Genomic DNA, 26,325 nt, shown 5'->3' on the forward strand with positions numbered 1-26,325 from the left:
TTAAGCTATAACAAATTTGCAAATCTAATATATGCCCCCTGTGGTAAGCATCTTCACAAAACACTGAATATTAAAGAAAAAATACTGCACAATAAAAATAAATGCATTCCCCGAAAGTAGTATAATAAATGAAGTTATTACCTGGTTAAACAAACAAATTGAATAATAAAAAAAAACAAAAACCTGACAAAATACCGTACAAAAGTGTATATGGGTGTGGGAGAAATACAAATAGAAGGCACAATACACAATATTATATGACAATTTGATAATAAATGTACAAAACATACATTCTGCTTTTAAAAATAGTACAATAACTCAAAATAAATGTTTACATAATGTATGTATGTAATGTATTTTGGCCAACTGACTGTGAGCTGTGAGATGCAATTTCACCAACTGGATTAATAAAGAATCAATCAATAAACCTACAAATAAAATAAACACTTCCTAGTAAAATTAATGTACAAATACAAATAAAAGGCACCATACAAATTACTACATGACAAAATAATAATAAAAATACATACATTCTCCTTAAAAATCATATATATAAAATTTTTAAAAATAAAAAATAAATGTAAAAAAAATAATTCCTCTTGTCAATTTGTTGTATACGTTTTAAAAGAATGTTCGTAAAAATAGTAAAATAATACAGTACAGTGTTAAATTGCGACTCCTAGTGGCGTTAATGGAGAACTTCAATGCTAGCTACCCGCAATTTAGCTTTCTTGTCCTCACCGAGATTTAGCAATTTTCCCCAAACACGAGTGTGCAAGATGCAAAGTGTAATCGTTAAACGTACCCGTAGCCACTGAATTACAACTAATGCACCGCAAAGGAACGTTCCTCTACACTACAAGGCTTCCTAGTAAGTTTATATCGTAGCTTACAACGCGTTTGTGTCCTAAAACGCTGCGCTAGCGTTTGCTAGCCTGCTAGCACGGCGCTGCTAACACGCTGTAGCCACGACGAGAAACTTTTTGCCCAACTCTGAGGCTATGGCACACGAAAAGCGTGTTTCACGTTAACGTTTTACTTTGTACGCTTCACTGTGGCATTTTATTCAAATCCGAGCAAAACGTGTGTAACCGTGACAGTTGTCAATCAGTGCCGCTACACTATTATTAGCGGCGTGCTTGTTAGCAACAAGCATTCGCTTAGTGCGGCTCGTTCAATGCTAAATAATCGACACTACTGTACTGTGGAGCGCCAGTATGATTTGTTTTAAATGAACACCCTGTGTTTTTTTGCGTCCTCAGGCGAATAAAAAAAATATGTCGGGAATTAAACGGAAAATAGAAGATGGTGATCCCGACTATGAAGACATTGCACTCGTCCAAAATAGTAAACGAAACAAAGCTGCGGAGTTAAGTGGTAAGTCCAATAAAGCAATACATTGTACACCTGCCTTGTGTCATCTTAAGTAACTTGGCTCTCGTTGCATTTAATATAAAATTATTCTCTCTCCCTTGGAAAGCTCGAGATGCAACAGTCCAGAAGATAGAAGCCATCATCACTGAGCAGTTTTCTTTGGAGATGAAGAACAAAGAGCATGAAATAGATATTATTAGTCAGGTAAACACTCAGTCTATATATTCTATCTTCTTTTCCTTTCTGTATAACCCTATTCAGGGATCAAAACAGCGAACTGTCTCTCCCTGTCATCTGCACCTTCTGCTCTAACTCCAGCTGTCTTCCTTCAGCACTTCCATGAATCCCCTCTTTGCTCGTCTTCTTTGCCTCCTACCTGGAGGCTCCATTTCCAACATCCTTCTACCTAGAGCTGTGCGATATAACAATATGCATCGTAGATATAAGTATATATCGTGCGAAATAATCCTCTATCGTTTATTGTATATCGTAAGATTTACTTTTCCTCCGCTTAGTAATACTTTTACTGCATAAATGGTAGTCATACTTGAGTGTTACTTGAAGCACTGTGTTGTATTTATTGTAATTCTTTGCACTTTACTCCATTGCTTGAAAAGTGGTCTTACTACCAGATACTTGAATGGTATGTAATATTTATTTTGCCACAGGATGTTTTATTTTTTTATTCTTTTATTCATTTAATTTGTAGAAAAGACTCATTTCATTTCATGTCATTTTAAGGAAAAATATATCAGGATATGTATCGTTATCGGACTATAAAATTCTACTGATTGATAATCTCAGTCGTTTCAAACCTTTATTTAAATCTAGGGATGCACCAGTACCACTTTTTTTCAGACGAAACATGAGTACAATAATTTACATTTGATTCCTCGCCGATATCAAGTACCAATAATTAATAATCCCATTACGGCTCACAGTTATGATGGAAATGTGATTTGTTTTAATTAAATATTGTTTAAAAATACAAACTTCTTGAATATTGAATACATTTCCCGTGAATACCACACTTTTTAGAGTAACAACTTTCAACATCCAACTACATGTTTTTCTAACAGTCTTGCCACACATAATTTATATGTGGCCGTAACACAAGGCATTTTAATTGTGTTACCACTGTAGTTCTACTATTGGCAGGATCAACCAGGTAGACTCCAGGGCCCGCGGGGCAGAGTAGGGCCAGGCGAGCGAATGTGGTGGTGGCGTACGTGCCACTCCGCTGCGACGACAGAGCTTGAGTGCTTTCCAGACGCTCCATCGCTGCAGAGCATAATTTGCAGACAGTTGAAAGTATTTGTTGTCCATGTTTACCTTAAAGTATGGCTGACAAGGCTCCTTACCAGGAAGGTATATGTCATGCTGGTGAAGTGGTATCGGTTTCGTAGTATTGGAGGCGGACCATTTTTATGAGTATGGGTACAGGCGTATAAGCCCTCATTTTCAATGATTTCGAGAAGACATACAGGTGCATCTCAATAAATTAGAATTAGAAAACCTAGGTTTAAAAAAAATAGATTTACTATACAGCGTAAACTATTCCATGATTTTATTTCTTATTTGGATTATTTTAATTTACAGCTAACAAAAACCCATATTTTACGATCTCCAAGAAATGAGAATGTTACATATAGAAACTGTCAAAAAGATTTTAATATGGAAATGAGGTTGGAATTGCCCTTCTAAAAAGTATTTTCTTGTGTTGAGTGAATCTGTGTAGTTTCAGAGTTTCATTTTTGGAAATTCAAAGCTGAAATACAATGAACTCTCCAACAGTATTCTAATTTATCGAGCTTGCACCTGTATGACAGAAACAGAACAAACAATATTAAAAACTTTTACATCCATCCATCCATCCATCCATTTTCTTCTGGTTATCTGAGGTTGGGTCACGGGGGAAGTAGCTTTAGCAGGGAAGTTAAATAGTTCTTGATCATGTTATTGAAATAGTTATATATAATAGTTCAGTCTTATTCCGGGGAACGTTGAGCAGTAAACAGCCACTTGAGTGGTTATTATGAGACTAGATTACTATGGTGCTGATGTATGATGGCATGTTGCCTTTCAAGACTTTATAAATGAAGACAATCCAGTTCATATCTCATCATAGAAATAAAGGGGCCCATACCACCATATATAAAGTACAGTGATAGATAGAGTAGTTGTTGTCAGTAATGAATCTTAAGTCCATCCATTTTCTGAGCCGCTTCTCCTCACTAGGTTCGCGGGCATGCTGGAACCTATCCCAGCTATCATCGGGCAGGAGGCGGGGTACACCCTGAACTGGTTGCCAGCCAATCGCAGTGAATCTTAAGTGCAGAGTGAAAAACAGAGTACATTGGTTTTAGTGTCGAGTACCATAATCCAAAGGTCCTGTCTTCTGGTCATTACCACCATCTCCAAAACATGCAACATGGCTGGTCTCAGTACAGTCCTATAAAGCTTTCCTTGGTGCTTGTCATTCCTTGACACTTTCCTCCCCCTGCTCTATCCTCAGTGTACTCTCAACAATATGTGTTGTGTAATGTTTAAAATTCCTACTTAAATTTGTGAAGATAAAAAAGCAAAAAAAAAAAAACTAAACTTCTTGTTGTTTCTTAGCGACTCAATGAAGCCCGAAGAATGATGGACAAGTTGAGAGCGTGCATAGTGGCCAATTTCTATGCCAACGCTGGCATGACAAAGCTCCAGGAGGTAATTTTCTCAGTTTTCATAATACTGCAGTCAACTGTTTTTTATTCCAACATTACTGTGTATGCTTGCAGAGCTCTAAGAGTGACCCCGCAGTGCTAAACCATCCAGCCATCCGCAGATTCTTAGAGTCTCCGTCTCGTTCCTCCTCCCCTCTCAACCAGGGCTCAGAGACTCCTTCACTGGCCCAGTCTGAGTCAGAGTCCCTTTCGCAGCATGGAGATGCTACTGACAAGGATGCAGAGGGAGTGTGGAGAGAGGACAGCAGTCGGTCTGAACGGAGACCTGGTCGCAACACTGGGAAGGTGAGTCCACTTATTTGCATGACTTTTGTGTATTTCTATTGTTACCTGATGGGACATGCCGAAAGTTGCAACAACTTAAGCAGTGATTCCCAACCAGTGTACACAGTGTATCAAAGAGATCATTAAGTATGCCGCGGTAAATAATTCAATTACACTTACCGTAATTTCTAGTGTATAATGCGCATTTTCTTCCCCAAAAAACTGTGAACAGTCAATAGTGCGCATTATACATAGATATAGGGGGAAATGGAAAACACCTTCACATTTTATAAATGTATGCCGCCATCTAGAGGTTCTGAAAAAGCTGTACATTTCCATTCCAATATGCCACCGCCACCTAGAGGTTATGAGAAAGGTGTACACTTTCATTCTAATATGCCACCCCCACCTAGATGTTAAGGTGCAGCCTACACTTTTATTCCAATATGACAGGGGTACGTAGACTGCATATATTTACACTTCTAGTCATAAGTTTACATACCCTGGCAGAATTTGTGAAATATAGTTTTTTTTAAATACGACTGAGGACTGAACAACAGCCATCATTCTTTATGGTTATGTTTTGTTTAATGATTCACATTAAAATTTTCTGAAATGCTTGACAGTTTACTTGGAATCCAATTAAAATAAAATTAAACATGTTTCGCCTGGCCCTTCATGTTTTCTTTCAAGAATTTTACCCATCTTACAAATTCTGCCTGGGTAATCAAACATATGAGCACAACTGTGTGTTTTCTCATTTACTAAATAAAGGTAGGGCTGTGAATTTCAAAATAAGAGCATGTAAAAAAAGAAAGAAGTGTGTATTACATGTTAAAATAAAGTGCATAGCTTCAGAATATTATTTTTTTTTTTTAAACTAACAAAATACAGTTAATACTGAAGCAAAAGTATGTAAAATTAATAAAAATTCATTATACATATGTAGAAGGGTTTTACAGAATTCTGAGGTCAACTTTGGGGTTGCGTATTATACATGAGAAATTACGGTAATTGGTCTGAAAATTGTTTACTACAAATAATCTACAGTGGTGCCTTGAGATATGAGTGTTTTTAGGTACAAACTGTCATCCGCCCTATTTGTTTATTTATTTATGGGCCTTGACCTGCAAAGGTAAACTTGAGATACAAGTACTTTTTGTCAGCAGTGAACTCACTCACTACACAATAAGCAGCAGTTTGGCAGATAGTGAACAATTCTTCAAAAAAGAGTCTTTAATCTGTTTATTGCAACTCTCTGAGGTTTACTATCAAACTAAACATAAAACAAAGAGAATTCCGTTTAACTAACAAACACTAATATTTTTAGGAGACTGGAACGGATTAATGTCTTTTCCATTCATTGCAACAGGTAAACATGATTTTGAGCTAGGGGTGTATTGAATTACGAGCGTAGTCACAGTACCAAATTAACTTGTATCTCAAGGCACCACTGTTTTCTTCTTTGGAGGTTCAACTGTGGTATTATGTCAGCCGCTAAACTATAATAACCAGGAATCTAACATTATCTGCCATTGTTGTTCGGAGGTGACTTCTCCACTAAATTTATCTTCTACATTTAACCTATGTTGTACTATTGCTTGTAGGATACATTTGGTGTGCCAACGGTGGTTGGAAATGAGCAGAAGTTGACCTATAACACCACTGGAGATGAGGCATCCAGACTCTATGCAAAGAAGACGATCGTCGTGGGAAATGTTTCCAAGTACATGACTTACTGGATTAAACGAAACCTTGAGTTGCTCAATTATTCGATTAGCTCACAACTTTATTTTGATGGTCAGGTCTCCAACAATACCACGTTTTATTCTAACGGCTCCTCACATGCATCCTCAGCATTAGGGTTGGGCATCGTTTGAATTTGAGCGATTCCGGTTACGTTTCCGGTTCCTTATTTTGATTCCAATTCCAAACAATTATAATTTCCGATTCTTTTAGGGCCTTTGTCAAAAATGTTTGCATGGTTTAAATAAAGGGTGTCGAAATTCTGAACATCAATTTTCTGAGCAGCCCGCAGCATAGACTAAAATAAAACTGAAATTTTTAAATTTGAATAATTCCAGGAGAACCGGAACATTAGTCCCTCTTCCAATCGTTTCTCGATTCTCATGCCCAACCCTACTCAGCATGCTGGTCGCGTGGTGGAGACATCATCAACACACCCACTTTTTCTAAATTGTTTTTTTCAATCAGTGACTCACTAGTCACATACGCTGTATTACACGATCACAGTCAAAACTGAGCAGCTGTGAGAGGAAGTGTATCGATAGATGGGAAGCTAGAGTCCAGGTATTTAAGAAGAAAAATTCTGGTTCGAAATGATGAATTTATTTATTAAGGGAAATAAAATCCAAACCAATCTGGCCCTGTGTGAAAATTTTAAATCATGAGTTAACTGTGATTGACAACAGTTTTAGAAAAGCCGAGTTCAATTTCACTGACCACACCCAGGCTTCATTACTGCCATATTTGTTGAATTAAAAAAAAATTCACCTAAGACAGACAAAATGTAGTTTGGTACAAGATCTAAAAAAGAAACGTATCATGCCACGATCCAAAGAAACTCAAGAACAAAGAGAAACAGTTATTTTGTCTGGAAAAGGTTGCAAAGCCATTTCCAAGGCTCAACAGTAGAGCCATTACCCACAAATGGAGAAAACATGGAACAGTGATGAACCTTCGCACGAATGGTCTACCAACCAAACTAACTCCAAGAGTGCAACGACGATGTGATAAAAGACCCCCTGGATTTTGTTTCCCCTCATCTTTTAGAAAATTGATTTTATATTTACTCAGGTTGTCTTTAAACAATACAATCCCTTTGATGCCGTGAACACTCTCTTTGAGTCATGGTTTTTGCGATAAGATGTGACAACAAAATGTCTGGAAAGGCCTCCTAGAACGGCTAAACTTTATTTGGTGTTAATCAGAGGCACTTTAAGTGGTGACCGGTGTGTGCTGACCACCATTTAGCAGGAGTGTGAATGTGATTGGTTAATTCTGAAAATGTTTTACATTACACTTGTGCAACCAGATTGTCTCAGTTGGTAATTTTTACTTCCCCTCTCGAAAATATTTTAATGGAGATGCACAGGTTATAGATCACAATAATGGTGGAAAGTCTTGAAATGATTTTTGTGGTCTCCATGTCCCCTTAGATACATTCCTCCCGATAAGCGGGAGGAGAACGACCAGTCGACTCACAAGTGGATGGTGTACGTCAGGGGCTCCAGGAAGGAGCCCAGCATCGACCATTTTGTCAAGAAAGTCTGGTTCTTCTTGCACCCTAGCTACAAACCTAATGACCTGGTGGAAGTCAGGTTAGTCCCAATCAGTGTTTGCTTGTTGTTTTCAAGTGGTTGCCTCGGGCAGATCGGAGCGAAAAACCTGTTCCAATTGCAGTCGCGTCACACTCTCGTGTGTCTGTGGGCAGCACTGTGTTTACTTCCAACCCTTAATTAATATTCTAGGTCATTAGTTTTCCCCACCTCTTTCCTGAAATCCCCAGCTAAAATTAAGGAAGTAAGAATACAAGCTGCTTGTTAAGAAATGTGACAGTCTGGTGTTCATTTCTGAAAGACCTGCTGTGAAAAAATAAATTCATCAGGAGAAACATGCCATTTGATTAAAAGGTCCTTGATGATCTAATTTCTCCACTTTCAAACCTTCAATAATACAGATAACTGTTGTTTCTCCACCAGCCTTTTTTCCCTTTTCCACCACAAACAAGAAAGTACACACTCGCTGTGGTGGGAGAGTGATGTCTCACAATGACTCAGCTCATTATGACTGAACGTGGGCACACCTACTCACATACACGCCATGCAGTCACCTAGAAGGATCATGTTTAGGGCAGATCTAAACTCAAAAAAGGTTTGTAGATCAGCAAAGTGAGCATCTAAAAGATGAATTCAGTGTTTTATTTTTTATTTTTTTGTGATTATTGTTAATGCCACCACAAAAGGGTACCTGTGATGGAAGAGGTGAAAGTGTGATGAAAACAGTAGAGTCAGAAATTTTAACTTTTTGTGGCATTCGAAAGGGTTGACATCTGTTACACACGCAGATACAGTACCATGTTGCACAATCTTTTCAAAGGCAGCCACAAATTTGAGTTCTCATGCTGTGTGTCAACAAAAGCACAATTTATTGTCAGCATCAGCAATTTGCCTGTGAATATTCCCATTCACTTAGGTCATTGTTTTCAGGGCATTGAATCAATTGCAACTGGACTGTTCTAGTTGTCATATAAAACCTTTCGCCTTGCATCCAAGCAGGCTTCATCAGTTAATACACGTAGGCTAGATAGGACAGCTCTATCCTGAATGTGTCGACTACTGTAGTTGGCAGGCAGAGGCCTCTTCTATGTACAGTATCTTTACGACTGCCATTTTGCATCCCAAAAGAGTCATACCATTCAAGGTTGGGGTGTGCCTCGAACTTCGAGGATAAATACTTGAGTTTCCACGTTAACACTTAGGCTCGCGTTATACTAGGTTTCTAAGACAACCAGAACAGACCATTTGCGATCAATTCATCGACCTGAGGATGTCAGCAATACCAATACAATCTCCCGACACCATAAATTTTATTCACTTTAAATTGAATTGGAACAACTTGGAAGTCATCCAGTGCGACGGAACAGACTTTGACTTTGGAGGTTCTACTGTCTTTCTTTTTTATTTTGGATTTTTTAAAATAAAAATGTCATGTTTCACTTTATTTTGAAGCCTTCCCTCTATCAGAGCTCCTGAACTGATGTGAGTCACGAGTGTACAAACATAAAATAACCACTCCCATTCGCGTGTACTGTGCCTATACCCTGGAGGATCAAGCACTTGGTAACAATGGCTGAAAGTTCCAAATGGAGAGCAATGAGTCATGCAAAAGAAAGCTTCAATTATTTTAGAAGACAAAAGATTACTTTAAAGCATCGTCATATTAGACGTGAGCTCCTTTTTGCATGACGAGCACTCTGCAGGCTTTACTGTGTGTCCTCCTCATCTGTTTTCGATAAACTAACCCAAACTTTGGAGTGCTTACAGCTTTTTTGTTGTCTTTTTCACATGCTGTATTGTGACTGACAGCTTGAGGACTTTTGAGATTGCATTTTTAGTGTGCAATATCTGCAAAATACATATAATATGTCATGTTCTGATCATATGGATAGAAGCAAAATCATGCATTCTAAAAATGAATTGTACATACTGCAGGTAGAAGGGTTTTCCAGAATTTTTAGGTCAACTTTGGGGATGCATATTATACATGGGTGCACATTATATACGAGAAAGTACGGTACTTCAATATACACACTACAGCATGAATTTGCACATGCAGTACTGTATACATCCAGGTGTATTCAAAATTCAACTTTCAAATTGTAAGAATCCAGGTCGGGAGCATCGTATATTTCCCAGTGCCATAATGCAATTTGTGCATTAAAACGACACATAGGGGATTTCTTTCGTCTATTTTCAGCGAGCCTCCATTTCATTTAACCCGTCGCGGATGGGGTGAGTTTCCTGTAAGGATCCAGATCCATTTTAAAGACCCTCGCAACAAACGTATCGACATCATCCATCAGCTGAAGGTCAGATCACATCATACTTGAATTCACAAAATAGCTTTGACCCTCTTAATTGGGATGATTACCATGGAACAAATGTAGTTTTATCTTCCTGCAGCTTGACCGAACTTACACCGGGCTGCAAACACTGGGTGCAGAGACAGTAAGTTAATCTTTTTTTGTTTGTTTGTTTAGTTTTCTTTACCGGCTATTTTTCCTCGAGGTGGTGGACGTGGAGCTTCAAAGGAATTCTCTTGGCGAGGAATACATCTTGCAGTCATCTTCTTCCAAGGTGACTCACAGAGCGAACAGCCCATTGACGGCCACCTCGACCTCGCAGCCTTGCGGTCACTCCAGTTCGCCCATCTCGTATGATTTCACTTTCGACAAAGGTAAACCTAAATTAACATTTATTCACTTTAATCAGTAATAATGTTCACATTTTCCCAAAGGCCTCTTATTGCCTTTACAAATATAAATATGATATTCTTTGTTTTAACTTTGTCCAGCTTTGCTCAAAGCGGACACAGGTAGGTCAGCAGGAAGTCACGGCTCAGGCCTCACTGCGGGCGAACGCACACCGACACGACCCAAAGCCAGTGATAGGATCACTCTGGGTTCCCATGGAAACTCAGCCTTCCAGCCCATTACAGCAAGCTGCAAGATTGTTCCCCAAGGACAGCCGCCTAGCCCCGCTGAGTCTCCTGGGAAGTCGTTCCAACCAATAACAATGAGCTGCAAAATTGTCTCAGGTATCAGTCGTCACCTGGTGGTCATTTCCAAGTGTGTCTTCAAGATTTCTTCCTACAAATGTCTTGACACAAATAAAAAAAAATAAATCATACACGTTATAGCGACTCAATATTGTAGCCACAAATTTAATTTTGCCCCACATGTCATGTCTATGGCTCTTTGATTAATAACACCTTAACTGAAAATGCTACATCCAAACAGCTAGGATCTTGTGGTCTCTTCTGCACACAGGTTCTCCCATCTCTACACCAAGCCACTCACCGCTGCCTCGCACACCAACCTCCGCCACCCCTGTCCACAGCAAACACAGTTCATCCTCGGTGCTCAACAACCCTTACGTCATCGTGGACAAGCCGGGCCAAGTGACTGGTGTGGCGCCCTCATCGGCCGCCTCCGCAGGTACACACTTAACTTCCCACTCACTGTGAAAAGCATCGCTTCAAATTGGAAGTGAACCTGCAGAAGCGGTGTCTTAGTCGCCCACGTACAAAGTTAAAAATGGCTGTGTAATAATATACTTTAAAGCAGAACATATAATAGCCACCACCAACCAGTTTCCCTTTCTTCTTTTCATCCCTGTACCTCATTTTTCTGTCCTTTTTTACCAACACAAATTGAGATGCGTGCACTCCCACCCTTCTCTTTTTTTCTGCCTTATTCGAACCATTGACATTTGAAAAGTGTGATGAGGCAGCAGTAAGGATGCTGGATGAGAGGTTGCCATGGTGACTAAGATTATGTGCTCATTGTCATATTAAGACGTTGGAGAAAATTGGAAACATACCCAGCAGTCATCACCTACTGACAAGATGTGTAGTTTTTAGCAGATACTGTATATTGCCACCAGCACGTCAACATAGGTTTCACAGAACTTGAAAGATAGCTGTGTTTTTACCCTTAATCCTATTAGGCTGGTGTGGGTGTTCCAAAGCAGTCGATGAGGATTAATAACCCAAACTCAAAGGTTCTCTGCCAAGAAAATACACTCTTGCTTAAAAGTCTTTGGAATGGATGTCAGGAACTGCAGCCTCTGTCATCTTTCCCATGACTTCTTGTTTGTGTGCACACTTCTCCACAGGAAGCCCCTCGGCAAAGCAGTCTGCTGCTCAGGGAACCCGCTCTCCAGCCCCTAAAGTCCACACAGGAACATTCCTCTCATCTGGAATGAAAGTGAGTTGAATATTGATTGTTTTAAGAATGATATGACTTTAAATTCTCCCATTTAATTGTAAAACAGTCTTGCCGTAACTGTATCTTTGACAAAGAAATATGGTATTAATAGCTTGGTGATATATCCTCAGCATATGTGAGTGCCTTGGCAAGATTTTTATATAGAGCATCACGCTGAAGATGGGGTGGGGATTACATTTTTTTTTTTTTTTTTTTTTTAGAGATAATTAAGCAATTTAAGGTAGTTTAAGCCTTTTATGTTTATATTTTCACAAGGCTTAGATTTGTTATATCTTAATATACAATACAATAGGCAGGATAAAATTTTAGCAGGTATTTAATAAGAGGTTTAAAAATTGCAACGTCTATAATGGCTGCACTTAGATATTTCATTGATGTGTTTGTTTACAGGTTATCATCAAGCAGGAGCCAGGTGAAGTTTCAACACAGCAGCAGCAGCAGATGGCTTCCACGGTAACCACCCAACAGCAATCAGCTGGTACAGCGTCACATCAGTTTGTCTCAGTCAAAGGAGGACACATGATCTCCATGTCTGCCCAGAAGCAGGGTGGAGGGGGCTCAGGAACCACAACAAACAAGGTCAGTCTGTTATATACAATAGAGGTAATTTGTCAATATACATTACTCACAAAAAGTTAGGGACATTGGGATTTTGGGTGAAAATTCAGGATGAACATAAAATGCTCTATAACCTTTCATCATAATTTTGTGAGAAGTGTAACTACTCTGTGTTGTTAGAAGCTCATGTGGAACTCTTCCTCTTACTAGATGTTAGGTATTCCCGTGAGTTCAACGCTCCAGTCTGCTGTGAAACAGGTGGCCATCAGCAGCGGGCAGATTCTGGTCGCCAAAGGCAACCCCTCTGTCTCTAAGGTGGTGGGAGGAAAGCAGGTTTTGGCTCAGGGGGTAGCAAAAGCCATTGTCAGCGGAGCTAGCGGCATCTCGGGTCAGCAGGCGACAGCCAAGGCAGGTGGGGGTTCGAGTGGCAAAACTGGAGGTCAGTTCACTCGGTTGCAAAATTCACTCTTCAATTTTTCAGCTTGTGTGTGAATCATTGTTCTGTTTGTTTTACATGTAGTGATGGCTACTCTTCAACTGCCTGCCAACAATCTGGCTAATCTGGCCAATTTGCCTCCGGGCACCAAGCTCTACCTGACCACCAACAGCAAGAACCCCTCAGGGAAGGGCAAGCTGCTTCTCATCCCACAGGGAGCCATCCTCCGAGCCTCCGGTGCAGGTGAGACATGTTTTGTCCTATTTTTACTTCTATGTAATACAGACATTTACAACAGTAGGAGGGACATCGCCCTCAGTTGTTTCTTTTTATTCCTGCGACGGCCAGGGAACACACTGACATTGTAATTCCTCTCTCTCTCTCTCTGAGAATTTTTTTCTCAGCAAATTAAAAACTGAATCTGCTCCTGAAATGTCGTGCAAATCGTGCAAGTCCTCACTTTTACTCACTGGACACTTGATTAGATACGCCTGTAATAAGGTTCAATACAAGAGCTTGATCAAAGATTTAACCTTTATGATGTCTCAATCAGCATTTTTTTTCCAGTTGGATCATATTAGGTTCCTAATGTTCCCAATAATTTTAAACATGCTGAATAACGCTGATCCTTTCTATGTGGTTTCATCTTGTACATTGTAAAAGCTATATATATATATATATATTTTGTGAACCTTTCAGGTGCAATGACAATTGTATTTATATAGCGCCAGTTCACAAGGTCAATAGCCACAGTTCTCATAGATTATAAGGAAACCAATTTAACCCCCACATGAGCAAGCACTTGGCAACAGATGCATTGGAAAACTCCCTCTAAGGAAGAATCCTTGAACAGAACCCAGGCTCTGTGGGGTGATGTCGGATGGAGATAGAAGAAGGAGGAGTATAGAGTGACAGAGGGTAGATAGAGGGGTTGAGAAGCTGGGGAAGGGATGAGAGAACAATACTCACAACAACAGCCATATGAACAACAATAATAGTCCCATGATGACAGCAACGACGATGATGTAAATCTGCTGAGTCAGTATCCAGGGGTTGCTTACTGGCCAGAAGCCTTTTGCCTTGACATTTCCTTCATCCCTCTCCTTGTATTAAATAAGTTACTGTTTGATAAATGACGGGCAATTATCCTGAAGAAACCAACTTCAGAAATGACTACCACCTACCAACCTCTGCAGGGCTTTTTGGTGGCAGTTACAAATTCAGATAGCTGTTCTTGTCCTCGGGACTTTGAGTCAATCGTTGTCATATGTCCCCCACCCCCCGCCTGGGTCAAGCTACAGGCTTTACTCTGCACATTCACTGTCAAGTTCTATTGAAATTGATTTGAAATGACTCAAATTATTGTTTTTGATGAAGAATAAGGGGACAATTCTTGATGAGCTCTATGCCTGGTGTGCTTTTGTCTAATTTAGGTCAGCAGTCTCAGAGCAGCTCATCAGCAGGCGCAGGGGGCACTCAAACTTCCTCCTCCTCATCATCCAGTAGTTTGCCTTCCAACCTCTCCTACACATCCTACATCCTTAAACAGACCCCTCAGGTGGGTGGAATTGTTACTCAAACTTAGACATGTTGCATACTATGCTTGGTTCTCACTGGAGGCAACATCCAACAGTCCTCCTAACCCGTCTCTATTTCATCAAAACTTGATGGGAAACTTTAATACTATGAACATAAGCTGTCTTTTACTTGTTGTAGAAAAGGGTCTGGTTTTTATCCAATGGAAGGACATGCAACCTTCATTTCTATCCTCTCAGATATTTTAGTTGTCCATGGATGGAGACTTTATAAGTCCTTGAAGCAACACTGATCCAGTAGCCACTTTTAGAACACTAACCTTTGCATTGAGCCATCAAATCCACAGTTCAGAGCTCAGAACTGCTCTTCTTTCCATAGTCAGTGGGCTTAAGACAAAGAAATGTATTACTTATTCTTGATTATAAAATGATTCTGTGGCTTTGGTGGCTCTGCTTCCCATGCCTATTTTTAGGGCACGTTTCTTGTGGGCCAGCCATCACAGGGTTCAGGGAAGCAGGGGCATTCAGGTGTGGCAGCACATGCACATACGTCATCTCCAGCGACTGCTCCTCAGCAGGGCATCCGGGTCACAGCGGGACAGAAGGCTGCCATTTTGGCTCAGGTAGGAAACTCTTGTGTACTGTGGTGATTGTGGTCAAAACCTCTGTTTCCTTTACCCTGCTATCTTATTAAACTGATTGTGTTAAATACACAGACAGTGTTCCCCCATTTATCGTGGGGCATACGTTTCAGATCTACCCGCAATAGGAGAAAAGCTGCGATTTTTATTTTATTTTTTTTCCTTCTGTGAAAATTTTAAAAAGTATTAAAACACACTTTTTAAAGTACTATTTCACTTTTTCGCGCGCAGTCTCTTAAATAAGAGGAAAAGCGTGCTTGCGTTGAGATGTTTTTGTCACTCCCAGTTGGTTACTGTAAAACTGACACATGACAAAAAGGAAGAATTAAACATTGTATATCAAGACACTAATACATTCAACCAAACTATATAATTTTTTTAAGGAAAATCTGCTATCTGTAATACTAACATATAATACGAATAGCACTACACATGGACTAACAGAATTTAGCATAGACATTATGGTACAGTAATTACAAACCTTCAAGCAACTGCTACTTCACCACACATACAAACAGAGTGTACATCACTCACAGGCATATTTTGTCTTGCTCTGTGGGAACAACAACTATCTGTAGCCCAGTTGGAGACCTTCTCTGCCTCTTCTTATTGTTCTTGATTACACACTATCTCAATAAATACACTTCAGTGCTGCCTGGCATGTTGTGGTACAACATGGTACTTCACTGAAGGTAAGTCTAAATTCAGACTTGTTTACACTTTAAAAACCGACAAAGAACAATCACACGCACACAAAAATCTGTGATATAGCAGGGTAACACTTTCCTGTGGGAAAACATACTAAATGCTTAATACAAATGTCAGATGGTTGGCAGCTCCCATGGGGCTCAAGTGAAGTTGTCAGATGGCTATGTGAAGACGGTGACAGCAGCAGGCCACGTTTCCAAGCCGGGGATGACCACATTGAGAATGACAGGCGGCGTCATCACTGCCGCAAGCTCCACCCCCAGCTCAGTCAGCGCTTTGGCAGCTGCCAACCAGCAGCAGGTAAGTTTCTCAAATTGTTTCCTTTATTTCGCCTGCATCAACAAGCGGCTTGCACAGTCAAAGTACAGATGTATAGAGCGACATGCTTATATTTAAAAAAAAAAAAGTAATTGTAAAATATTGCTAGCCCAAAAATGGTTGACGTGTGAAAAGCTGTTTTGTGGTGATTCAATAAGACGCAATAAGCAGACTTCATTAACCTAAAATCTAAAGTCATCACAAGTCCCAGTGGCTTCTGCACAAAAGAAACACACTTTCTGAGACACAAAAAGATCACTCAGCAGCTTTTTCCTTTTGGAATAGTTATTGGAATTGTGTGGACTCTCTGTGAGAGGAATGAGCAAATTCTTTGTCTAATTATCTGCAAAGCTCCGTCACAGAGATGCACGGCACCAGGACGCACAAGGAAAACGTGAATTAAAACACCTAACATGAACAGACTGAGGAGCAAGCATTAATAGATTGCTTTCATCGCACTCCTACTGTCTCTCTTGAACTTCAGGGTGAAATTGTAAATATGGCCAACATGTCCGTGGACTATAAGCTTTACATTAGCCTCATACAATGAGAGCTGTAAACTACAGTAAGATGTTAGTCTTTTACGCAATGCAGCGACATTGCAGTACTATCCATTTCAGGAATATTTTCCACATTTTCTTGTATTGCTGTCTTTATGCAAATACAGTAAATAAAGGGGGTAGGGAATGAGTCCTGCCATGAATAGTAAAGGTCACAATTGACACCCCTCCAAATGTTTTACCTATTTTAATAGTTTAAACTGTAAATATACCATATTCATGATCCCAAAACACTTACCTGTTTCAAACTCATCTTACATTATTACCCTTAAAAATGAATGGCTTGCAGATGCAGCCATTCAGCAGGGCAAGAGACTCTCCTTAATGTCTGCTAACAACCCCAGGTAAACTTAGCTCCTCCCCGACATACAAGATCACTGTTGAGATGTATCACTTCAACATATTTCTTTGACACCAGTCCCTACTTTCTTACTCATCAGGGCTTTGGCACCATCTTGTGGCATCCTAGGACACACAACTGAAAAATTTGAGTTTTTCGGTGAATAGCTAAGGATAAGTTCCACACAAAAAAAACGCAAATAGGTAAATTCGTGAATAGTGAATAGTCGATGGTTCACTGTAATGCATTCATCTTAATAACAAAATTCAAGTACATGTAGGAGGTTCAGTGTGTTGCTCTAAATTTGGATTGTTTGGCCTGTATTCCCATACAGTAAAGAGAGTATAGGCACCTATTTAGGTTGAATATGTATCTATTTGTTATTGTTTGGTTTTATATGCTAATTAACTGCCACATACTGTGTTCCGTGCAGGCTTCTGATGGTGGGAAGTCTGCCTCGCAGCACCACTCCCTCCTGATGGCAGCCAATCAAGCAGCAGTGATCAGTGTGGCTAAGAGCGCCAGCGCCGCAGGAGGTGGCGGCTTGTCGAAGACTGCCGTGGCCACCTTGGTCAAAGGGGCAGCAAACTCTGCTGCAATGACCAAATGTGCTGTTGGTTCAGCCGGGGCTCCGGTAACCGTTGCCAAGGGCATGGCCAGCATGCCTGTTGTCAGCATGGCCAAGGGTGTGGGTGCTATGGTGTCCAAAAACGCTAGTACGTCATTGGTCACGGCAGCATCGCTGGTCAGTGGGATGGCGGCGGGAGGAGGAAAGACTGCTTCAACTCTTTCAGGTAGGCTGAAATGATCTCACTAAATATCCTCATGCTGAATTCATATAACATCTTTCCAAAAAAAACAGGCATGCTGAAAATCCACTCTGGCGGTGCCAACTCACAGCAGACAGTCTTGACTATCCCTGCTAACCAGTTAAAGCAGTTGGGGGTGACCAGTGGGTCAGCAGCGATGGAGACCATACTTATGCCTGTTGGTAAAGGTAAAATGGCTTCCAAAAGTGGCATTTGTTTCTCAAATGACGACTTCAATGATTTTAGACATCTTGGGGCTTCTTGGGGCCTGATTTACTAAAGGTTTGTTTGTGCAAAAATGGGTGCAGATTTGATTGTGCACGAGATCCAGGCAGTTGCCGCCAAGCTGTACAAATATAGTTATATATATATATATATATATATACATACACACACACACACACACACACACACACACATACATATATATATGTGTGTGTATCGACCAGATCGGCGTAAAGTCTAAGTAGTAGTATAGGTGGCACCTCAAAACTATGTTTCCCAATAAGAACACCGGGGGTCGCAATTTTTCTGTTGATATATGTGCAAGGGCCAATCGCTTAGTATGCATGTCTAATTTTCCGACTATAGTTTTTTTCGCTTGGTGTACGACAGGCCTTAAATACGCCTGGGTCCACCAATTTTACAACTGCTGCCAACAGCGCACACAATTTAGTGAGTGAGCATGCAATTTAGTATCCGCCATTTGGGATCTTGGTAAATCAGACAGGTGGTTTCTTGTACCCATAACCATCATTTGCTATGTTTTAGTTTATCTTATGTTAAGCTTCCATAACTACTTAATGTGATTGGTTTTCTGAAGGATGCGCCACAGTTTTCGAGAAGGTGTAGGAGTTTCATTTTCTCCCTCCTCTGTTTACCTAAAGGGTGTTTGTTCCATTGGTTGTGTGCACAGTGGTGTCTAGAGGCTCCTGTTTTCAGTCCTTACTCAACACCACACATCACAACATTAATACGAATTTCAACGACAATAAAAAAAAAAAAAACTGTGTGGGTATACCGCCAGCTATTAATATTTATACAAATGCCCTACTAGATGCTGTATTAGCGACGGATCCAAATGCGTGTTGAATGAATGACCCTTGTTTTCCCCTTTACTCCAGTGAAGACGGAGCCATGTGCTGGCACAGCTGTCACAGCCGGTCCATCACCCCCGGCAACGGCCCCCATCTCCACATCTGTCCACATTCCGTCTCCACATACCACGGTCAAGCAGGAGCAAGGCACCGATCATTCTACGCATGACCTCATCAAGTATGGATGGCTTCTTCTGTTACACTCACAGAGAGGAAAAAAATGTTTTGTCTGCAGAAAGTTCTTGAGTAGTCTATTTTACATCAGAATGGAAAATGATTTTCTTTGCTAATGAGTGAATAATTAATTGCTCTTTCCTCAGCACGGAACACATAGAGACCATGATGCAGCTGATGACAGCTGTGGTGAAGAAGTTCCCTCTCATTGTGCCAGATAAGTGTTAGTGAGCGTTCCATTAGACCCGATACTAAAAATACACACTGGAATGGCAGTCATTTCAGTTTACATTTAAGTCTTTGTTTCTACCCATTTAGCTGAAGACTCGCATCCATTCTGTGCCTCTTCAACAGAACAGTATTATTCTTGGAATATTGGAAAACGCAGGGCATCAGAGGTAGGTTGCTTCTATTTGCCTGTTCATATTTTCATTATTTTGCAATCCCTCACTTAGAAACTATATGCACCTACAGCTTAATAAATATTTTCTTTCTAGTAAAGATGCAATTTAAAACAGGATATAGTTTAGGGTGATAGCACCTCTGTCGAAATTCTAGTTCTAATTTTTCAAGGTAATGGCCCTCAACACTAGTTATAATTTGCATAGTACTGTATACTTGTATTTTTGTCTTTGTGCGCCACACTGCACACCCCGAGTCAGCTAGCTTTCTGCTTGCCTCATGTCTTCACATCTACTCAGATATGTATCCCTGCCTGGCCTCTCATCTCTTCTTAATTGTTTCATCAATCCCATGCTGTAGCACCCTGTGCCTCTAAAAATGCCTTTCAGATGAGCCCAGAAGATAATATTTTATTGGCATTTACTATTACGGTACTCAGAGCACATCATTATAAGGTCAAGGCGAGGTTGACTTGATGAAATTCTTGACTTTTTTTCGCCACAAAAATATTTAAACAAGTAGTTTGCTTGTTAGATACAGAAAAATGTATGTACGATCCCTTAGATAAAATATTTCCATTTCTTTCTGCAATTACGCAAATTTTTTCACTGGCATAATGTAATTTCTTCTGATGTGATAAAGGATCTAAATAAAATTTTTCATGACATTCTACTATATAGAGATGGACCCGTATACTCTACAACAGCTATACAGTACTGGAAAAGCTTTAAAATTAATACATTTGTATAAAGGTGTTTATAAACCCATGACAGATGCTCTCGTTAACGGTGTCAATCAAAGGATTTAAAGTGCAGTTTGAAATAAGTAACGTGGTGTACATGTGTGTCTGTATGTAGCTTCAGCGAGCAGTGGTCGTTAAGCGGACCATCCAGAACGTGTTGGATCACTCGCCTCGCCTCCAAGCTCTAACGCCCCCAAAGACCAGAGAGGTGGTGCAGTGGTGTCGGCAGAGGGGCTACACCCCTCCTGACCCAGAACCCCTGCACAAGAATGACGATGAGTCCATCGAGGACATCCTCACGCAGATTGACAGCGAGCCAGGTTTGTGTTCATGGAATGTATTTGTTGCTTGTATTTTTATTTATTTATTTCGACACCGGATACCATGTACAAACTCCAATTCCAATGAAATTGGGACATTGTTTAACACATGAATAAAAAAAGAATAGAATGATTTGAAAATCCTTTTCAACATATATTAAATTCAATACACTACAAAGGTAAGATATTCATGTTCAAACTGATAAACTTTGTTGTTTTGCAAATATCCACTCCTTTTGAATTTAATGCCTGCAACACATTCCAAAAAAGCTGGGACGGGGCATGTTTACCACTATGTTTACCATCATCTTTCCTATAAACAACACTCAATAAGCATTTGGGAACTGAGGACACTAATTGTTGAAGCAAAGTGGTGAACCTCATCCCCTCCTTGCTTGTGAACAACTGAGCTTTTCGGGAATGCTCCTTTTACACCCAATCATGAAACTCACCTGTTTCCCATTAACCTGGTTCCGCAACTTTCTCAGTCTTCGTTGCCCCTGTTCCAACCTTTTTGGAACGTGTGGCAGGCATCAAATTAAAAATGAGAGAATATTGGCAACAACAAAAAAAACAATAACGTTCATCAGTTTGAAGATTAAATATAATGTACTTTGGAACCTCTAAATTTGAAAATCCATTGTCGGTCTTTTTTAAAAATATGAAGTAATGTAAATTGGCATCTCTGACTGTTGTCACGAGTGAGATGATGTGACGGATATACGAGGAATCTATTTGCAGAGTGTCCCACCACGCTGACCAGCAGTGACGAGCTGGTGCTACGGCTGGAGCAGATGCAAGATCTGCTGAAGACCGAACCGGAGGAGGCCGACGACGAGATCGTGGACATTATCACCGTGATGCCACCGTGCCAGAAACTCAAGGTCAAGGAGGAGGAACAAGAGGCCGACACTGAGCCCAAGTTCTTCTTGGTGCCTTGCATGGCGGCCCAGTTTGTCAGTGAAACAGCCGAGCAGGTCAGGAGCATTTTGGACTGACCATTGTTTAATTTTTCTGTTTGCACTAAATGCAGAACAAAATCAACACTTTTACAGTTAGTTCGTTACAAGTTTATTTCAAGCCAAACAATATACCAACCAACAAAAAACTACGAAATCACAACAACAGCGCTTATTTCATATTATTGTAAGCCATGAGGCATTATTTTATTTTAATTTTGTTTTTCATTTTTTTAATATATTTATTTATTTTATTATTGCTTTGATATATTAGGGATTTGAGTTACAAGCCTGATCACGGAATGAATTAAACTCATAAGTCAAGGAACAACTGTAATTCAAGTAAAATATATAACACAAAAAAGTTCAATAAAAATTGTACCTAAATGTTTAAAAGGTAAATTCTTGAAGCTTAAATACAAATCTATTGAACTTTAAAGTTAAAAACAACTGAACTCTACTCAGGCAGTAATGCTTTTGCAGACCACTAGAGAGAGCCCAAGTGCGACTGGTAGTACATTTACCATACTTTGAGAATCACTGAGGCAAATAAACCATTCCATGATTTTGTTTTTACCACACAAACAAAATATTCTTGCGCTTTGTTGTTGTCTGTTGGGAATGTCTTAAATTATATTACTTTACGAACTCTCCCTCTTACAAAACCAAAGATTATTTTTTTTGCTTTTTAGATGATTTAGTTAAACCAAATTTGTCTCTCTCAGATTGGGATCACCTTCCAGCCTGCGGAGGTGGAGAAGAACCTTTTTGCTCCGGTGATTGAAGACATGATATTGAAGGTCAGTCACATTTTACTGCAGAGACTCCATTTTCCATTACCGTACTTGGACTGAAGAGATGAATTATACAGTATGACCTCACAGTACTGCACATTTCACCACGTGCTGTGAGAGATGTTCTTTCTTCTCATGACTAAAGTGTGTGTACACTGCAGGCAACAGAGCAGTTGGCCAGCGACATCCTGAGAGAAGCTCTGGCTGCCGCCTTTGCCAAATCCCCTCAGAACAGGTCAGTTGAAGTTGCCTTTTAACACGCAACATGCTCCATCCTCCATCCTCCATTTACACTACGTGTGTTATTCTGAATCAGTTTTTGATAAGTTAGTTTTTTTTTAAAGGAGACTTAATATGCATTTTTTAAACAGTTGTAAGATGTCTTAATAACGTGCCTGCAATATGGTTTTGTCAAAATACCCTAAGAATCAAGAAATACAGGAGAGTCAAACTCAAAGAGCCAAAATTGTACTGAGTAAGAGTACTGTTTACTTCAGAATGACTCAGACCCACCTCTGGTTACACCACATTTTTTTAAGCCTCCCAGAATTCAGCAAGTTTTGAGGGGGTGGCACTGTCTTGATAAAATCCCTGCCCCATCTACTACAGAACCAATGTCAAGTATGGCGTTCGTAACCATGACAATGATAGTTGTGCTCAATCAGGATTATGATGGTGGGTCCTTAGTAAAATTTCTCCCCTCTCCCTGGATCCTAAAGGTTTGAGAACTCCCGCAGCAAACACGTCGTCCCTTATGGATACGGTTGTTGTTGTTTTTTCTCCTCCCCTACGCACAGGGCTCCAAGAGAGATCACGGCCATGAACGTTCACCAAGCCATTTGTAGCATCCCAACCTGTGACTTCCTCACCAACTCGCACATGGGTTACCTAATTAAGGACAACTGAAGCCGGACAAAGCTGACACGTCCCTAACCTTGATGACGAGCTGGAAGTCTCCCGGATCCACATTCCCACCAGAAAGGTCCTCTCGCTTAATGATCTCATTGACTTGATCACTTAAAGGGCTCACCACCTTGCTGCTCCTAGACGCCACAGCAAGTGGCTCTTTTGTTTTGATTTCCACAGATAGTTGCACTCTCGCTTACCTCATAAGTAGATATTTCTTTTTATTTATTTTTTATTTTTTGAACGAAAATGTTTCCTGTCACACAGCCTGCTAGTTAATCACAAAAAGGAAGCCTGGGCCAAATCAACCATAGACTGACACTTCTTTATGTATTCCAATTTTTCTTATTCAACTCTGTAGTTCATGCCCCCCTTAAGCAAATCTACTGTTGCCATGGTAACTAAGGATCTGCCATGATGAGCATCCTTTCATGTAGTACTGTATGTAGTACTGTGTTACCCTGCGGGGGTAATAATGGTCATGCAATTGTGCTGGTTTTATTCACGTGCCGCGTTCAAAACCTTTTAATTCACACTATGATCGCATAAATTGGTAAAGGTTCATAATGTTGACATAATTTTTATTACAGTATGTGTTCTAGTCACCAGTCTCAGTATTTATCTGTCAAGTTGAACAACTCATGTTATCATGTACACTCTTTATGTGATCAATGTGAAGTACAACCCCAATTCCAATGAAGTTGGGTCGTGCTAAACTTAAATAAAAACAATACAATGATTTGCAAATCATGTTCTACCTATATTTACTTGAGTACACTACAAAGACAAGATATTTCATGTTCAAACTGATCAACTTTATTGTTTTTAGCAAATAATCATGAACTTAGAATTTTATGGCTGCAACACGTTCCAAAAAAGCTGGGGCAGGGTCATGTTTACCACTGTGTTACATCACCTTTTCTTTTAACAACATTCAATAAACGTTTGGGAACTGAGGACACTAATTGTTGAAGCTTTGTATGTGGAATTATTTCCCACTCTTGCTTGATGTACAGCTTCAGCTGTTCAACACTCCGCGGTCTCGGTTGTCGTATTTTACGCTTCATAATGTGCCACACATTTTCAACGGGAGACAGGTCTGGACTGCAGGCAGGCCAGTCTAGTACCCGCACTCTTTTACTACGAAGCCATGCTGTTGTAACGTGCAGAATTTGGTTTGGCATTGCATTGCTGAAATAAGCAAGGGCGTCCATGAAAAAGACGTTGCTTGGATGGCAGCGTATGTTTTTCCAAAACCTGTATGTAGCCGTGGCCCAATGGTTAAGATCATCGCCCGCCACCGTGGGGCACCAAAGACCCCGACTGGACCATCCGCCAACATCCCCCGGACTCAATGCTGTGGTGTCCTTGAGCAAGACACTGATACCCCGAAATGCTCCCCGGATTCTTCAGCTGCCCCCTGCTCCAGTGTGTTCCACTAACGTGTATGTGTTCACTGTGATGGGTAAAATGCAGAGAAATAAAATTTTGTGTGCATGCATGCATGGTCATGACAATAAAAGGTGATTCTTCTTACTGACATTGGTTTTCTGAAGTGTTCCTGAGCCCATGTGGTGACATCCTTTACACATTGATGTCGGTTTTTGATGCAGTGCCGCCTGAGGCATCGAAGGTCACAGGCATTCAATGTTGGTTTTCGGCCTTTCCACTTGCATGCAGTGATTTCTCCAGATTCTCTGAACCTTTTGATGATGATATGGACCGTAGATGATGAAATCCCTAAATTCCTTGCAATTGTACGTTGAGGAACATTCTACTTAAACTGTTCGACTATTTTCTCACGCACTTGTTCACAAAGAGGTGAACCTCGCCCCATCTTTGCTTGTGAATGACTGAGCAATTCAGGGAAGCTCCTGTTTAGCCTGTTCACCTGTAGGATGTTCCAAACGGGTGTTTGATGAGCATTCCTAAATTTTCTCAGTCTTTTTTGTCACCTGTCCCATCTTTTTTGGAACGTGTTGCAGCCGTAAAATTCAAAGCTAATGATTATTTGCTATAAACAATCAAGTTTGTCAGTTTGAACATTAAATATCTTGTATTTGTAGTGTATTCAATTAAATATAGGTTGAACATGATTTGTAAATCATTGTATTCTGTTTTTATTTATGTTTAACACAACGTCCCAACTTCATTGGAATTGGGGTTGTAGAAGCTGTTTGCAAGTCTGTTTTATATTTTTATCCAAGATCATAACATGACAAAAGCGTGTTTGTGCGCCCGTGTGTAATTGTGGTTTTTGGATGTGTAATCAGCCGATACTGTGTTGGTAATGGCTTTTAGTGTACAACTTTTGCATTTTGTTTGTGTGTAATACTGACCAAGTGTTGGTCTGAGTGGATGTTGAGGCTATTGAACCAAACGAGTGTAGACAATACCCCCAACGTTGTATTTTCATGTTTCAGTGAAAACCAAAAATATTATCAATATTCTTGTAATAAACAACAAAAAAGCTCTAGTAAGTCTCTGTCAAATGCTGTCACATACTCCAAAAATGGCCAACGTTGCATTTTATACCAAAACACACATCTAATCTCAGGAAATTTTAGTAATGTATAGTGATTTAATTTTAACAAAATGAATGCAGTTGTCATTGTCATATAAAGAAAATCAGAATGTGATAGCCATACTAAATGTATTATAAATATTATAAGGGCATCCCTCCAATGTTTCAGAGGCAAACAAGTCTCTGACACTGAAAAATAAAAATAGGTCAAATAAAACTATTTGCACCACCATTGGTAACACTGTAGAATAGTGGTTCTCAAACTTTTCACACCAAATACACCTCAAAGAATGCTTAGTTTAAACTGTACTTCTAAAGTTACATACAACTGAACTGTACTTAAAAAGTGAAAATGTACTGTACTGGATTAAACATTTTTTTAATTCAAACAGGCCATGTGCATATGCCTGCCTCACAGTTCTGAGGTTCGGGTTTTGAATTGCCATACTTAAATAATATTACTGTAGTAAAATATTCTTTCTAGAACAAAACGTCTGTTTTCTTGAGAATATAGTCGTTTTTTTAGAGAATAAAGGTGTCTTTTGCATAATAAAAGGTGTAATATTACAAGATTGTCTTTTTGAAATTCACTTGTTAAAATTGA

General features: G+C 39.9%; 1 protein-coding gene across 2 annotated transcripts; it reads left to right on the forward strand.

The window, feature by feature from the left end:
- Nucleotides 1-727: 727 nt before the first annotated feature.
- Nucleotides 728-25,673, forward strand: yeats2 (YEATS domain containing 2). 2 transcript variants are annotated; one of them, XM_061694884.1, is made up of 29 exons: nucleotides 728-871; nucleotides 1,263-1,377; nucleotides 1,481-1,578; nucleotides 3,994-4,086; nucleotides 4,158-4,388; nucleotides 5,975-6,093; nucleotides 7,547-7,708; nucleotides 9,867-9,978; nucleotides 10,073-10,117; nucleotides 10,178-10,346; nucleotides 10,464-10,706; nucleotides 10,939-11,106; nucleotides 11,786-11,877; nucleotides 12,289-12,477; nucleotides 12,667-12,895; nucleotides 12,977-13,135; nucleotides 14,326-14,450; nucleotides 14,901-15,050; nucleotides 15,894-16,076; nucleotides 17,428-17,788; nucleotides 17,857-17,991; nucleotides 18,928-19,078; nucleotides 19,221-19,297; nucleotides 19,393-19,472; nucleotides 20,334-20,538; nucleotides 21,280-21,515; nucleotides 22,223-22,297; nucleotides 22,453-22,526; nucleotides 23,089-25,673. In XM_061694884.1, the coding sequence occupies exons 2-29, from the start codon at nucleotides 1,278-1,280 to the stop codon at nucleotides 23,195-23,197; spliced, it is 4,170 nt and encodes a 1,389-aa protein (XP_061550868.1). In that variant the 5' UTR covers nucleotides 728-871; nucleotides 1,263-1,277; the 3' UTR covers nucleotides 23,198-25,673. The 2 variants fall into 2 exon arrangements, with proteins under 2 accessions (XP_061550868.1, XP_061550869.1); XM_061694885.1 differs by lacking the exons at nucleotides 20,334-20,538; nucleotides 21,280-21,515; nucleotides 22,223-22,297; nucleotides 22,453-22,526; nucleotides 23,089-25,673 and having other exon boundaries at nucleotides 19,429-19,472.
- The last annotated feature ends 652 nt before the right edge of the window (nucleotides 25,674-26,325 follow it).

Source organism: Phycodurus eques, chromosome 13 (genome assembly GCF_024500275.1).
Source record: "Phycodurus eques isolate BA_2022a chromosome 13, UOR_Pequ_1.1, whole genome shotgun sequence".
NCBI lineage: Eukaryota > Metazoa > Chordata > Actinopteri > Syngnathiformes > Syngnathidae > Phycodurus > Phycodurus eques.

Excerpts from the sequence above, each read along its gene's own strand:
- yeats2 (XM_061694884.1), top strand. The coding sequence starts at position 1,278 with ATGTCGGGAATTAAACGGAAAATAGAAGATGGTGATCCCGACTATGAA. Across the intron at positions 4,087-4,157 it reads GCATGACAAAGCTCCAGGAG|AGCTCTAAGAGTGACCCCGC; the intron begins GTAATTTTCTCA and ends GTATGCTTGCAG. Across the intron at positions 13,136-14,325 it reads CCTCCGAGCCTCCGGTGCAG|GTCAGCAGTCTCAGAGCAGC; the intron begins GTGAGACATGTT and ends TGTCTAATTTAG.